This window comes from Sinohyriopsis cumingii, chromosome 18 (assembly GCF_028554795.1).
Source record: "Sinohyriopsis cumingii isolate HCF-2022 chromosome 18, ASM2855479v2, whole genome shotgun sequence".
Lineage (NCBI taxonomy): Eukaryota > Metazoa > Mollusca > Bivalvia > Unionida > Unionidae > Sinohyriopsis > Sinohyriopsis cumingii.
In genome coordinates, this window is record NC_142978.1 from 64,611,567 (window position 1) to 64,629,339 (window position 17,773).

Below are 17,773 nucleotides of genomic sequence, written 5' to 3' on the forward strand. Positions count from 1 at the left end.
TAAGACAATGACGAATAATCCTAATGTAAGCAAGTTTACATACATTCTCTACTTGACCTTGGTCACAATTACCAGTTCCTGGAAGTACTCTGTCAACTTAATTGGACATTTCTTTTTAAGTAGTTTCTAAGGTCAGATGCAAACCCGTATCTTTAACTCAAACCGACGTAAACATGTTTTCAATTAATAATGATCTGAATATTTAATCTATACTCACATAAAAATATTAGTTATGTAGTTTGTTGTTTGCAAACATGTTATTGGTCAGGTACACCATTAACTTAGTTTTGGATAAAAGTCAAGTACAAAATACAGATATAAGTAACATCATGGACAAAATTCAACAAATAATGTAAATTGTATATACATAACACATGTATCCCTTTATATCATTCAGACGGCGTGGTACGAGCGCCTTGCGTTTACTGTATGCGCCCTGCCAAGTAGCATAATTGTTCCACGTATTTGATATTTGCATGTCCATGTCATTATCTATGTTATGTCACACGCATATATCTGCAATTGTTTGGCTTACTGCGATTGCAGTTGTAGATTATTTAATAAAATATTATTTTCTTATCGAACATTATTTACATTTGCTGACAGGTTTAAAGATACAAATAGCTATAATAATTTATTCAGAATTTTTCAACTACGCCTCGTAATGTTTAACATACTAACCAAAGAACCATCAATTATGAAAATATCGAAATTATTAGAATTACTTAAATGACCATTGCGTTACTTCGCCAAAAGAAACAAATTAGATTTTCAAAAAATGTCAGTACAAACTTAATGTCAGAGAAAACTTTATATGCATCAGTTGCTTTGTAAAAAAGCCATCTAATCTCCAAGTTGAAGATAAGAAAACAAACAAATATGTTGAAAATTGAAAATATATTGAATAAGATGGGCTATGCATGGCGGCCAGTATAAATGCTGGAGGAAGAACCAGGGGAAATCACGGAAAGAACCACTGAACCACGGGGGGCAACTGGTTGCTTTCTCACAAGCCCGTGACTAGAACCTACTCGGACAGAGGTGAGATGGCAGTAATCGGTACAGGCAAGCAATTTAGACCACTCGGCCACTCCATGCCCTTGAATAATAAGTGAATTAGCTTTACATTTGCCGTTATTTTTCAAGACTTAACATGCCATTGATACCCTTCATATACACACCCGGACTATTTTCACGAAAGAGTACGTAACAATATTCCTCGTTTATTCAATCAAGACGGTTGATTCAACGTTCGTGAACACAACATATTTAAGCAAGAGACGCCAGTCTAATGATATTGAAAAGTTTAGCATATATAAACTGTCAAAATGTATGCTAATAACTTCCCGAATGAAACTGTCCATGCCACTTCTATTACGCGAACAAAATTTGCTTCAAAGACTTCGACCATCTTTGTTTAATTAAAAATTGCAAAAGCAGTTCGCTAGATATTTGGATGGTCCTTTTCTCAATGTTTTTCCTACAACAATATGTTTTTGTTTTCTTCATTGATGTGGATTCTATGTCGCACTAAATATTTCCTGAACGGAAACCTTCCGATCAAATGACACTATTTTCTGACCAAATTGAAGACACCATTCAAGCGTTCCATCAGTTGATAAATATTGTGAGTTTGCTGTGCCATTTTAATGTAGTCTTTACATATGAATAAATAGTAAAGTCAAAGTATTTATTTTATGTCGTGTCGAAAGGACCTTATTAGCCTAAAATGAAACTGCTGTATTACGTATTCAAAACATTTTCTTGAAAGTGTAACACACTCTTTGGACGTTATTGATATTTGCAGGCTAACTAATGTAGGTTATTTCCTTTCAGATTATTACCCAGTGTCCAATAACCGTTAGACCAACCATCTTATACGGCTGAACTTGATAGTCAAAGTCTGATTTGTTTCTCATTGTGATTTATCGTTTTCTGTGTGATTCTAGCTGGTTAATGATCGTTTTCTGTGTGATTCTACCTGGTTAATGATTGTTTTCTGTGTGATTCTACCTGGTTAATGATCGTTTTCTATGAAATTATAGGCTCAGCTGATTTCCTCGGATTAAACTTCTACAGGACTCGCCTTGTCAGCGTTAAGACGGATAAATCAAACGATCCAAGTTACCAGGACGACATGGGCGTTCTGCTTGACATAGACCCAAATTGGAAACAGTAAGACTTATATGTTGCCGAATTCACTCATAATTGTATAGGAAATTTCATAAATGATTCGTATAAAAGTTATCTTTCTATTATTGTCGTATTTTATGATAGAGCACAACGTTTAAGTAATGTTCTTGACAAAAAGAAAAAGCTCCGTATTTGTCATTAGCATATAGTCATTAGTATATAGTCATTAGTATGTAGCATTTTGTCATTAAAATATAGTCATTAGTATATAGTTATTAGTATATAGTCATTAGTATATAGTCATTAGTATATCGTCATTAGTATATAGTATTTGTCATTAGTATATAGTCATTAGTATATCGTCATTAGTATATAGTCATTAGTATATCGTCATTAGTATATAGTATTTGTCATTAGTATATAGTCATTAGTATATAGTCATTAGTATATCGTCATTAGTATATAGTCATTAGTATATCGTCATTAGTATATAGCATTTGTCATTAGTATATAGTCATTTTTATATAGTATTTTGTCATCAAAATATAGTCATTAGTATATAGTCATTAGTATATCGTCATTAGTATATAGTCATTAGTATATCGTCATTAGTATATCGTCATTAGTATATAGTCATTAGTATATCGTCATTAGTATATAGTCATTAGTATATCATCATTAGTATATAGTATTTGTCATTAGTATATAGTCATGATTATATAGTATTTTGTCATTAAAATATAGTCATTAGTATATAGTCATTAGTATATCGTCATTAGTATATAGTCATTAGTATATCATCATTAGTATATAGTATTTGTCATTAGTATATAGTCATTATTATATAGTATTTTGTCATTAAAATATAGTCATTAGTATATAGTATTTTTGTCATTAGTATATAATCATTAGTATATAGTCATTAGTATATCGTCATTAGTATATAGTCACTAGTAGTTGTCATTAGTATATAGTCTTTAGTATTTGTCACTAGTATATAGTATTTGTCATCAGTGTATAGTCATTTAAAAGGAAATACTTTTACTGGATGGATTTGTTGATCGTGGTAAAGTGCGTTATATTGCTGATCAATTTGAGTTTTCAGTCTGGTAATCATGCGCACATTGCTTGCATTATTCCTTAGGATATAATTCTGCAAGAAATCCGTTAATGTGACTAATACAAATTTGAAGACAATTGCATTTCATTCAAATTGTCTGTAAGGTATACTGTAACCGTACCACACAAGATGTAAATCAGTCTAGACAACTGCATTCCATTCAAATTGTCAGTAAGGTAAGGTATACTGTAACCGCACCACACAATATACAAACCAAACTAAACAACTCTTTCCATTCAAATTGTCATTAAGGTATATTTTATTCGTACCAAACAAAATGCAAGCCAGCTACGACATATGTATTCCATTCAAATTGTTAGTAAGGTATACTCCAACCGTACCACACAAGATATAAACCAAACTATACAATTGCATTCCATTCAGATTGTCAGTAACGTATACTGTAACTGTACTACACAAAATACAAGCCAGTTCTAACATAATCATTCCATTCAGATTCTCAGTAAGGCATACTCTAACCGTATCACACAAGATTTTCGCCAAACTAGACAGCTCATTCCATTCAAATTGTGAGTAAGTTATTCTGTAACAGTACCGCAAAAATTGCAAGCCAGTCCAGATATTTGCATTCCATTTAAATTGTTCGTAAGGTATACTCTAACTGTACCACACAAGATATAAGCCAAACTATACATTGGCTCGTATGCTTTAAATAGGCGCAAGATTTTGATTCAGACAAAAAATATCAGAAGTCGCATGATCGGACAACGTACAATGAAAATATTGATATCTTCGAAATTATGTAAAGATCGAAGATAAATTGGACTATTGTAAAGACGTTGAGAAATGGCAACCATTTTCAATGTACACACAGTATATATATATATATATATATATATATATATATATATATATATATATATATATATATATATATATATATACGCACACACACAAATCATTATACAGTAGTTTACACCATTTGGACAATGAATCGAAGTGAAAACTTTACTGAGAGTTTAAGAAACACGGGTACTGACATCTCAGCTCAGTTGAAAATGATATAAACTAAATTGTTCTCAATTAACAGTTAATTAACGTTCTTTGGACATTTATTTGGGAAGTAAGTTTGCAATATTGATAAGATATTAAATAAATATGACAAGTCACGTGGTCATTTATTCTGATTTATTGAACTAGATATCTTATATAAAACATATATCATCTATTAAGTAAGAAACCTAATTCAGTAAGATACCTTACATATTTTATTAGATATCTGATTATTAATGAATTTAGATCACAGATATATCTATCTGTCTATCTATATATTAGTGTAGCATACATATTTTACGGTCTGATATATGGTTCAATATATTCGAATTCTAATATAGTAAAATAAATCTCATTTCTAAATTGATAAGTTAAATCAGATGTCTTTTTAACTATTATGTTATCTATTTTCATTAATAATTAAGATAGTTTATATGGCGTTCACATGTCTTGTATTTTTTTTTAATGTTAGACATCTAATTTGGGGTACGATATGTCCCAGTGGTGTCATAACACTGACTTCTCCCTTCCTTCAGAAGGCCTAAGAATCTACAAAATGTAATTCATATATCTGACTTAAAACTTTAGCTTGGATATCATATATTATTTCAGGTGTCTTATATATTATGCAAAATATTTAATAATGTAATATCTAAAACATATAATCATATATATGTATGTGTCAAAAAGACACTCTCACCGTTAATAGAATATTTTAAATTCTAAGTTAGACTTCTATTTTTAAACCTGATATAATTTCAATAACTGATTTAATAAATTAGATACCTAATATAGTAGAAGTTATCTAATGTTGTAGGGATATATCGGATATTTAATGTAGCTGAAATAGGTTGAATCTCTTAACAGGTAAACATATATCAGATATCTAATGCAGTAGAAATATATCATATACCTAATGTAGCAAAAATATCAGACATCTAATGCAGTAGAAATATATCATATACCTAATGTAACAAATATATCAGATATCCAAATGCAGTTCAGGTAGGTTAGATACCTTTAGAAGTAGAAATATGTTAGATATCTAATATAGTGCAAATTTATCCGATATCTAAATTATATTAAAAGACAAATGATGTGTTAAACATCTTATAAATTAATTTGATTATATGACAAAATAATTCAAATAATTCGAATAAGTAATAGGTATGTGTTATATATATATATATATATATATATATATATATATATATATATATATATATATATATATATATATAGATTAGTTCACTTTTACTATGCATTTTATATTTAATTATAATATATAATATGCTAAGCATATCTTATTTGTTATATCTAGTATCATAAGCATACACATTCCTATTTCTGATATAAAAAATATAATGTGAGAAAATATTAATTTTGTTTCTGTCTGTGCATTTTCTGTGTCACGTGCAGCTATACTGTGCGCATGCATGTTTCTTCTTTGTAAGATGTATGAAAAAGAGAAATAATTGAATAATATTCAAATATTATTGCAAGTAATCCCAACAATTAGTTCACTGTCTTTTAATTCTAACGAATAGGACTGACAATCCAGATGTGCAAATAGTTCCTGGAAGTCTTAGAAAGCTGCTTAATTGGGTTAGATCCAGTTACCATGGTGTTCCAGTGTACATCACTGAAACAGGGGTACCCGATACTAATCTGGAGCGTAGAGATGTCATACGTGTAGATTATTTCCGTTCTCATATCAATGATGTTTTAAAAGGTATGTATTGGATTTCTATTTTGCAATTTTAACAGAAATTTTTATATAAAAATTATAGTGAAAGTGATCTGGACTTATTAAATATTGCCATGAAGTGAGGAAATGTTTTTGTCGTACGTTTCGATAATTTTTTGGAAATGTCAACAACGTGTTCCTTAACTCATTAACTCCGCGTGCCATCATTAACTCCTCGTGCGTCGTTTACGCGTCACGAGGTTGTACCATACTTCCAATCTCTAACGTCAACATCCTTTACGATACACCAAAGTAGGCTGTATTATAGAAAAGGAGAAAGACGTTCTTCTGCAATAATACCAAAAATATAGAATTTATACTTGAGTTCATAAATAAAGCGAGAGAAAAAGCCCTAAATGTTTACGACCTAATTCTCTACTTCGAAAATTGCCGGTTTCGGGTGCGTAGCTTCTGTCCGGAGGTAGAGTTTTCGGTCTTAGATATAAAGCAGATTGGTCAAACTTGCTTAGGACAGATGGGCCTTTTTAAACAGTTAGAAATTTACCATTTGGAGTAAAAATGGGCCAGTACACGAAAAACATAGATTTAATACGCCAAAAAGATATCAAAACAGTGCCTTTTATACACTTGAGCATCCGGCTAAACGAAAATCTCAAGACAATGGTGCATTTAGATGCATACATAAGTAACACACAAAACGTGTTTCTCTGAATCTCCAGGGGTCAATGAAGAGACGTTTGATGACAGAACGGATGTACAGTTGATATATTGCTTTATATTTTACGATAAATTACAATGACTAGATGAAATGAATCATAGATTTCGTGTCATATATGTAGACATTCATCTAATTGCATCTTATTTTAGTCTGCCCTTTCATGGACATTCCTCTATACAATCCAAACAACATCTATTTCCTCGGCTTGCAGGTTACGTTCAGTTGCGTTTGTCACAGGATTTGTCAAACAGTGATGTTTCATTTCAGCAATCGATCTGGACAATTGTACAAATGTAAAGGGTTTCTTTGCCTGGACACTGATGGATAACTTTGAGTGGACAAGTGGATATACATTTAAATATGGCCTTTTCTCCGTCAATTTTACAAGTCCAAATATAAGTAGAACGCCTAAAGCCTCAGCCATGCTCTTCTCACAAGTAAGTAAAATGTAGGTGTGTTGTGTTCCACGTTAACAATGAAGCATTTATGTAGGCATTTTGTGTTCAGATGTGGCGGATTCGTCTGTTTTCTTTTTTGTTCATTGTCGCCTAATAGATTTTGGTAAAAGTTATGTTTCATGTCGGAAGTTTTTCAGACGTTATCGAATGTGAGTTTCAAATTCAGCCAGGTTGCCGTACAATCCATGTTTTACTTGTTTGTTTGCAGTTGTTATTTGATAAAATTAAGTGGACAGTTTTAAAAATAAATTATGAAACATAAGTTCGAAATTTAGTCAAGCTCCCTTCCAGTCTTCGTCCACAAGTTTGATATTGGTATTTGATCATAACGTAAACATACCCAAACCTAGCGCAAGGTCATACTTCCAATACATTCAACATCTGATGTGACCACTCTTTTAAATAATGTAGAAAGCAAGCAAAATGCTACAGTATCCTAATGAAGTAATTAATTTGTCAGCTCGTGAGTGTTCATATTGTGAACACTTAAAGGCTGGTCAATACAAAACAAACGATAATCATTTTTTACCAAAACGGGAGACTTTATACGCAACATCGGATACATAGGCCTATGAAACGAAAAAGAGATAGGATAATAAGGGTAAAACATTCGTAACATAATTGAATCAAAGAAGCATGACATAACGGATTCGCACATGTAATGATGTAAATGGAGAATACATGACTTCATGATATATATATATATATATATATATATATATATATATATATATATATATATATATATATATATATATATATACAACTTTACATTGTTGTTTCTACAGGAACTCAATCTTTAAATTCATAATGTTTCAACTAGTTTATTTTAACTTGTTGTGGATGCTGGAAAATAATTTTATTGACCTAGAAATCGATGAACCATAACGACATCTGTTGTTTTATGTATATCTATGCAAGCGCAAATTATATCCCGGATATTTAGTTGTAATAATAATAATAATAATAATAATATGCGTAAAACCCGTCAGCCGTGACCACACATAGAAATAATTTGAAAATTTGCCTTAGTACACGGGTGAATTCTGTACAATGGTTGACCATTAAAAATTAATTTTCCAGTAATGAACATGCAGCTTATGTATCGTAATCGTTTTCATTATTATTATTATTATTATTATTATTATTTTATTTATTTTTTTTTTTGTTGTTGTTGTTAAATCTACATTTTTATGTCCACTATTCAACAAAATCTTAAAATACGCGTATATGTTAGTCTTTCAAAAAAATATGTTCCACACATGATTACAGTATCCTGCTGACTTAAATCCATTCTAGAAATTACCGAATTAAATAATCCCTGATATTAGTTTGTTTTCTTAACCATGACAAAATATGAATTGTTTTGATAATTTAAAACTTACATAAGACTTATAACATGGGTTATTCTTTGGGTGGCCGGTTTGCATACATTTGTCGTGGAAACTACTCTTTACACTTCAGTTGGCTTAAGCTAGCTTTAATGAAATGGGACTGTAGTCATATATCTTCTTGAAGATTTTTTTCCCACCAGGGATGACGTTAATTCACAGATAAATAGATAAAGATATCGAACTGGCACAAAATGGCGACTTCTATTTCCGCTACGATAACACGAAGCCTTTTTCCAACATGCAACGAACGAATTGCGTCGACCGTCTTTCCTAAAGATAAAAAATGCTTCGCTTTTGAATTTGACATATTGGCACCTTTGGCTTACAATGATATGATAAGATGTAACAGTATTTATATTCAAGTGACCGCTGAAGCAGTGAGAAACCATTATTATGTTAGAAAATAGCTGCCCGCTGATCGTGGAAAACAGGTCATCATTATATACATGACATTGATATTTGACATTCGCCTGACGTGTGGAATTAGACCATTGTACATTGCAATAGCTATAGCTGAAGATTCTTCCATTTAATATCCTTGTATGTGAGGAACTGCAGTCAGTTCGTTCTTTTCTGCCTCTTGATTTTCGTTTCCCGACTGTTTTTAGTATTTATCTGACAATCAAAGACGATGTTTTCTACTAGTGGTAAATGGTTTTCAGTATCACTGAGAATTAAGCCATGAAGATAATGATGTTCAAGAATGTTTTCGGTGTAGATATGTAATTTCAAAGCTAACCTGTATATATGTTTGATTTCTGATAGAGAAATATGTAGTGACAATGTGTCTAGGGAATTGAAATACAAAGCGAGTGTGTCTACTATCTACTAACCATTGCTATATTTACAACTACGTGCTATTCATTTCGATGGATGCTTGCTCAATCGAGTGAATACGTGGATAGATGCATGCAGGTATTATTGTCAAATAATGACACGTTGTTGTTTTTGCAAAATTAATTTCGATTCAATCACATCGCAACATTACTATTTGTTCTGAAGTCAATTTTGTCTTTCTTCAATCAGTCACGTCACAACGTTAATATTTTATTGCCGTAATTCGTGTTGCCCTTCAGTCCGTCACTTCACAAAGTTACCATTAAACATCAAACGTGAATAGGTCTTCTTATACCATCTGTTTGACATACCTGAGTAATAATTGGAACTATGTACTTGCACAACATTATGATGATCTCCCTGTATTTCTGTGAGGTTGATATGAGTAAACGCAGCGACTTTGTTGGGCTATGGAATATGTTTCTCATTTTCTTATACAATCGAAACATGAATGTTGGTCGACTTCACTTGTACTAAGCTATTTCTATTCCATTGGGGGTGAGAGTACGGAGGTGGGGATGATTGCATGCGACGATTCCACTCGCATCTCATCTGTTCCTTCAATTATAGCCAAAGAGCTGTGTTCCTTGAAAAATGCGTGGTACTTTTTGAAGGATATCATCTTTTCGGGAGGCGCAAATTGATCGTTACCAATTTGTTTAAAATACCTTCCTTGGATTTTCCGGCAGCATTATTTTTTCAAACTGCAGGTATGTTAGACCTAATGTACAGCCAGTAAGCTTCGTTTGCGTTTGCCTTTTCTTCCTTCTTAACAACGGCTTTCCTTGCTGAAATTGAGCTTTGCTGTCACTCCATATTAGTTTATTCATATTCACTATGAGTTGATATTTAGTTACGTAATTATTGCGTTTAAACGCCAGTACTGAAATCCATATACCCTCTCAATAAAATATAATTGTCTGCTGTTTTAATAGTTGTATGATGATGACATCAAAGTTTTCCTGATGTCTGAAATTAATGTCTGCTTTATTTCGCTTCCCTGATGTCGTAACAAATTCTATTCTAGTCCGAGATGCTTAAAAGTAACATTTTGTTTCATGAAACGTTCTAAGAGGCTTCTATAAATAATGTAGAAATAATTTGCAAGCTTTCAGTTTCTTGTTGCAGTTGCATGATATATTTTATCTGAAACCAAAACAATTCGTTACATTTTGCAATCTAAATGTATGTTATGTATATAAATTGTACAAAATATTTTGAAATCATCAATTGTTATCTTGATGGACTTGAACGCTTGATTAACAAATAAAATGATAAAGGTTTGTTCATATGATGAATTCTAATGCTTACGAGGAAAACAACGTTTTTCAGTCACAGTTATAAAGAATAATCTTTTCAACCGTGTTCCATGCTCATAAAAATATTTACTAGTCTTTTACATTCAATAGTTGGTCACATTCATATATCATATACATTCAATGATAATATCTTCAACTTAACGTCGTTGGACTTTTCAGATAATTAAAGACAACGGCTTTACAAAAGGTTACAATGGCCCAGGCGGGTTCCCCACCGGTATCGTAGAACTTGAAGAAAAGTTTCTATACGACCAGTTTCCAGCAGGATTTATTTGGAGCAGCGCCACTTCAGCATATCAGATAGAGGGCGCTTGGGACAAAGACGGTGATTACATTTCATTCTGCTTGAACAGTTGTTGGAAGCAAATGCCACAATGACATCAACTTTTGAAATCATCTTAATATAACAAATTACATTATCTTAATAAATAAAATTATACTTTTTGGTGATATATTATGATCAATATCGATGAATGGACTCGATCGATGAATGGAATTGATTTAATCGTCATAAAGAACTTGTATAAGATCGTTTGTAAAAAAATCAGTATATCATCATTATTATACTCAAAGATTAATCCAGTTTGTTGTCACCTGTCTGTCATATATGACATAATAAACTCATGGTGTTTTTAAATTGACGTCTACAACTGTAAATTCATTTCAGCTTGCCAGGCAGATGGCGCTGTGATTGTAAATGGTGAAATATAATACTAATACTAATACTACTACTACTAATAATAATAATAATTTTGCAGGAAAAGGACAAAGTATATGGGACAAATTTTGTCACGAGCCAAATCACATCGATCAGAATGAGACAGGTGACAATGCATGTGACAGCTACAGCAAGTACAAGGAGGATGTTCAGCTTCTACGTAACTTAGGGGTACGTATGCTTGAACTGAATGTTCCATTTTACGATTGCAATATTTCTCCTGGAACAGTACTTCAGGACAAATGAAAAAAGGCGTATTAAGCAGAATATTTTCTGGTATGATTAATAAATCGTTCTAAACCTTCTCGTCAGTATTGCTCATGTGCCCTTATATACTATTAATTTAAGTATCTGTGATCAACACTTTTGGATATGTCGAAACAACTGTTGAAAAGAGTTATTGATTTTGAATCTTTAGTATTATACGCCACCCCAAAAATGGTCTTGGTGAATATTTTTTGATAACAAATATTACTGAAAAACCTCAGTGAATTAAATATTAATACATTAGCTGGTGTGGATGACATTGGTCCAATAGTTCTCTTGCTGCACCAATTTGAAAAATAATCTCCAACACATCTAATTAACCGAAATATTATTAGCGGTACTTTTCCAGAAGCTCCAAAATGTCCAAAGATTTTTTTGTTATTCCAAAATGGATATTAGGACGATCCAGGGAACCATAGACCAATACTCTACCATTTCCATCAAACGTTTCTGAAGAACAGTTATTCCGCCAACTTTATAATTTCTTTGGTACTCTTACATTGCGCTTCATGGATTCATAAATCAAAACATTTGTCTGCCTATACTGGCTAAATTAACTGATCTTTTGCTTAAATAGATGGATGAAGGCTGTTTAAAATGGGTTATACTTCCATGAGTTCAAGAAAGGATTAGACGCGGTAAACCATGCAATCCATCGTACTGTTTCAGGGTCGACCATCTATCACTAAAATGGGTTTGGTCATACCTTACCAAAATATCTCAACATATCTTTGTTCCAATATAAATATCAAAACAGGGCTCCAAGAAGGGTCCAATCTGATTAAAATCAGATCTCCACTATCCTGAGTGAAGATCTGACAGTGACCGCTTAGGGATCATGTTGAGGCGACCTTTATCAATGAAAATACAGCTTTCAGAAATTTGAAAGTGAATCAGATAGATCGGCACACAATGATGTTCTTCAGTTCTAGTGCTCAGCCTCCCAAACGCGAAGATATAAGATTCATCATATTGGTTGATAAAAGTAGTGATTATGGCAATAACATCGGTCGCCAGAACATGACCCATATGCGGTCGGTGTCAGATTTTCACGTAGGACAGTGGAGATCTGATTTTAATCAGATTAACAAATGTCAGTCCTCTTCGTCCCTGTCTCTTTCTATTCTTTATGAAAGACCTTCCTTTGGGAAAGAATTTAACAAATATCTAATGGTTTGCCGATGATTACTACATCCTCGCATATTACGTCATGATAGTTATGGAGCAACTTAATATGTCCCTCTTATATTTCAAAATTGGAACAAATAATAATAATAATAATAATAATAATAATAATAAAACCAAATATATCTTTTCAATAAATTCTCGAATGATGCATACATTCCAAAAACGCGCATCTCCTAATCGTCTATCCTTTTATTCAGAACTTAAATGGCAAACAATTCATCAAAGCAATGACCCTTAAAAAGCCGCCATTGTAAGTAAGTGCTACTTATATTCTTTCAGTCCGTAGCTTTCTTAACACATGGCTTAAATTTATATGTCTTTACTCCAACTTAATTGCATTTCACCGATTGAACATACTCTTTCCTTTTCTTCCTGAAGCAAAAGAACGTCATCATATGTTATACACATGCTTGAAATAGAGTCGCTCTTGTCAGAGGTACCTCATTTCCATATTTTAGTGCATCGCCTAGAAATGGTCACATTTGAATGCATGTTGATATGTATTGGATGTAATATTTGACTCCAAAATGGTTGATTGCAGGTCTCGCACTACAGATTTTCTATCTCGTGGCCTCGGATATTACCAAACGGAACGCTGGCCAGCGTAAACCACAAAGGTATCGAATATTACAATAATCTGATTGACGAACTGATCCGGAACAAGATAGAACCCATGGTGACGTTGTACCACTGGGACCTACCCCAAGCCCTTCAAGAACACGGCGGGTGGCTTAATAGGAATACCACAGACCACTTCAAGGACTACGCAGAGCTATGTTTCAGAAAATTTGGGGACAGGGTACGTGCGTATCATATAAACATTTATGGTGGGTATTCCATATGAACGATTAAGAATGGTACCGTGGTTACTGAAATACTTTTCGTAGCTCTATTTTAACCACACCTTCGCGTGACTCCGTAATATCAGCGCCAAGCTAATGCGTGTAAAGTCTCGCGAAATAATAGTTTAGAAAGACTAACAATTTAAGTGTGAAACATAGACACTTATTGGGGAAATAATTTTCGTATTTTATTTACTTATATTTTCGCATTTGAGAGATATATCCTTATATTTTCACATGCGAGAATATAAGATTTCCCATCATGCAATGCGACGCTTGGTTTGTACCTGCAGCAACAAAAATATGCACTTTGTGCGCTAAAAAAATTATAAGAAGTTGCCTCACATGGAAATTAATCTTTGATATTTGACCAGGCGACGTTCGCGGTTCTCTGAAGTTATTTCCCTTTACTTTCTACACAACAACCATGCACATTCTGTTGTACATTCCTGAATCAGATTAGCACGGTTTTCAGATAGGGTCAAATAGTTTACAAAATGTTAAAAATGTAGTTCATACTACCATTGACTGTCTATAATAGATATTTTCGTAAATCTTGAAAACATATGAGAAAAGTACAAAGTGAAATTTCAAATAACAATGTAATGCAGCCCCTCTCCTTTGCTCGTCTACACTTGAAAATAATTAAACAAGATGCGTAATTAAATGTGCTTCTATAAATGACTCACCAATACAAAAAGCAAGCAAGAGTAAAAGTATGTTTTCTAACAAGAAAATAATTAGGACACATGAATATAAAGAATTTATATTTTTTGTATCGGTATAAATTGTACGGAGTCAACAAGAATGTTTGAAGATTGTCATCATTCGTAATGCTTGAGCATTGTATTATGTCAAAGATCAACTGGACTAAACAATTATACTTGTGAAGTGATCCATTTAGGAAGGTGAAAAGGTTAAGTATAGCATTCATTTGCAGCAGAACGTGATTATTTATAATAATTATCAAATGCCCAAAAGATACTATCTTTGAATATTTATTCAACATTACATATACAACGTTTTCACAGGACATAATCGATGGTACAATATGGCTGACGCTGCAGATATATAGGTATCACCTGCTCATGGGAAGGTCATGCATAGATTGGTCCAAATTCATGAAGTATAAAGCATGTATCATTGTGCCATATGAGAACGGTTCATGTTTCTTTCACACTTTTGAACCTTGTTATACATGCAAAGTGGTCATATTAAAAGAATATTCAGATAAAATCGAGACGACCGACCCGCAGGCCTTGTATTAGAGCGTATGTTTCGGATGTGGGAGATCGTGGGTTCAATCCCCGGCTGAATCGTACCAAAGACTTGAAAAAAATGGTACTAACAGCTGCCTCGCTCGGCGCTCAGAATTAAGATGTTAGTGTTAGGACTGGTCGGCCTGGTGACAGGATAATGTGACTGGGTGGGACATCATGCTACATTTCTGTGGCATGATGCCCCAGTGCTAGACATCACTATTAACTGTCACACTGCAGACATCTCAGCGATATGACTGAAAAATTGTTAAAACTACGTTAAAATCCAAATCACACACACACACATACAATGGGATACACAAAGCATGTGGTTTGACATATATATATATATATATATATATATATATATATATATATATATATATATATATATATATATATATATATATATATATATATATATATATATAACATATCAGAAATGCACCTCTCTACACCTTCGATGGTAGCATCAACTTCAGTTGGGTGGCTAGATTTGTATAATTGGGTGTCATCAAGAGTGCTCTCAAAACTTTCATGGTGTTTGTGTTTCTAATCATACCATTATATGTTTTGTATCTTATACGTGTTATCTAATGTTGTATAGCGCTTAGAGCTTCTAAAGATTAGGCGCAATAGAAAGTCCTCATTATATATATATATATATATATATATATATATATATATATATATATATATATATATATATATATATATATATATATATATATATCCATTACAAATATAGGAGATTGAACATTCGAAAATGAGCGCGATCTATCTGCTATCTTTACGATACAGTTTAATGATGTTACATCAAATTGGCTACCATAAATGAGAGAAAGAGAGAGCTGTTGACATGTCAGTTATATTTCTCTGCGGTTGTCTCATTGACGATGTTGTTGTTGTTGTTGTGGGGTTTAAAGCCATTTTTCAGTACACGATTGGCTATGCATGGCGGCCAGTATTAATGGTGGATGAAGAACCAGGGAAAACCCCTGGAAGAACCACTGACCCGCGAGAAGCTACTGGCAACCTTTCTCACATACCCACATTCTCCGAATCCTAGACTCGAACCGACGCAGACAGAGGTGAGATGGCAGTGATCCGTAATGGAGAGCGCTTTAGACCACTCGGCCACTCGCGGCCCCTCTCATTGACGACAAAGGTGGAATAAAAATATTTCAAAGTCGGTATTATCATAGAGAAACTTAACTACAAAATGGCATGAATTGCTTCTGCACAGTAACAAACATAAACTGAAACCTATGTAATAGTCTAGCTAAAAGGACAGATGTATTGCCTCAAGACTACTACTACTACTACTACTACTAATAATAATAATAATACTGATGACTTTGTATAGCGCATAATCGTTAGAAACTCTAAGCGCTTTACAACATTAGACAACACCTATAAGATTAAAACATATATAATGAAATGATTACAAAAGCAAACACCATGAAATTAGAAAACATAAAAAACATGCTGAGAATATTTAAGGTAGCAAACATTATTAGGTCTTTAAGTTTGTTCTTGCAGTCGAAATAAGTGAGTTTTGAGAGCACTCTTGAATGGGATCACAGTGTATTTGTATCTAAGTTCAGTGGGTAATTCATTCCACGTTGCTGGGCCCTGGTATGCAAAGAACGCCGTCCATATGACTTTGTTTTCATAGTGGGAATAATGAGTATACGTTTGTCAGAAGAGGAGCGTAAGTATCTTGCTGGTGTGTACACGTGGGTGAGGTCTGATGGTATGTTGGACTAGAGTCCGTCAGTGAAACGTAGCACAGAGAACACAATTTTTGTTTGATTCTGGATCGAATGGATAGCCAGTGTAGGGTACAGAGCAGTATGGAGATGTGCTCTGATCGTGGTACTCTAAATATGATCTGAGCAGCTGTGTTTTGAACTTTTTGAAGTTTCTGGAGTAGATATTGAGATGAGCCAGACATAAATGAGTTACAGTAGTCCAGTCTTGAAAGTACTAATGAACACACACGTGTTTTAGTGGCATCAGCTGAAAGATTATTGCGAATGGAGCTGATGCGTCTCAGCTCAAGATATTCAGCCTTGCATATGTTCATGACATGTTGGTGCAATGTGAGAGTACTGTCCAGAGTAACACCTAGATTTCGTACTGATTGTGTGAATTTAATGTTGGCGTTGATGATATTTATTGTTTGAGGTAAAGGATGTGAATAAGAAAGTCTTTGTGTTGTTATCAGAATGGCCTCAGTTTTATCATCATTCACATGCAGCTTGTTACATGTCATCCATGATTTCACATCAGAAATGCATCTCTCTGCACCTTAGATGATAGCATCAACTTCTGTTGGGTGGCAATATTTGTATATTTGGGTGTCATTAGCGTACAATTGGTGAGACACTGGATGATGATCTATGACACTTGAGAGCGACTGAGTGTATTCCATTTGCAGTCATAATAATATGTGTCATGTTGACCAAATAGGACTTGAACCACAGTAAGCCTGTATCATGAATGCCAAATGCTTGATGGAGACGGTGGAGTAATATATCATGGTCTATTGTGTCAAATGCTGCAGACAAATCAATAAGGGTGAGGACTGTAATCTTACCGCTATCCAAAGCAGAGAGAATGTTATTAACTACTTTTAAAAGAGTAGTTTCAGTACTGTGGCAAAGACGATATGCAGATTGTACATTTCTAAAAAGAATGTTTGAATTCAGATGAGATGCAAGCTGGGATAGAACAACCTTTTCTAAGATTGTTTATATGAATGGTAGATTAGAAACTGGGCGATAGTTCTTTAA

General features: G+C 33.3%; 1 protein-coding gene across 1 annotated transcript in view; it reads left to right on the forward strand.

Moving 5' to 3' along the window:
* LOC149776803 (lactase/phlorizin hydrolase-like) overlaps window positions 1-17,773 on the forward strand; it is an 85,532-nt gene that overhangs the window by 20,345 nt on the left and 47,414 nt on the right. Inside the window, exons 6-11 of the mRNA XM_089941501.1 lie at window positions 2,046-2,175; window positions 5,815-5,999; window positions 6,961-7,130; window positions 10,861-11,026; window positions 11,460-11,590; window positions 13,416-13,673. Coding sequence (XP_089797627.1) covers window positions 2,046-2,175; window positions 5,815-5,999; window positions 6,961-7,130; window positions 10,861-11,026; window positions 11,460-11,590; window positions 13,416-13,673 — 1,040 coding nt within the window. The remainder of the gene's footprint in view (window positions 1-2,045; window positions 2,176-5,814; window positions 6,000-6,960; window positions 7,131-10,860; window positions 11,027-11,459; window positions 11,591-13,415; window positions 13,674-17,773) is intronic.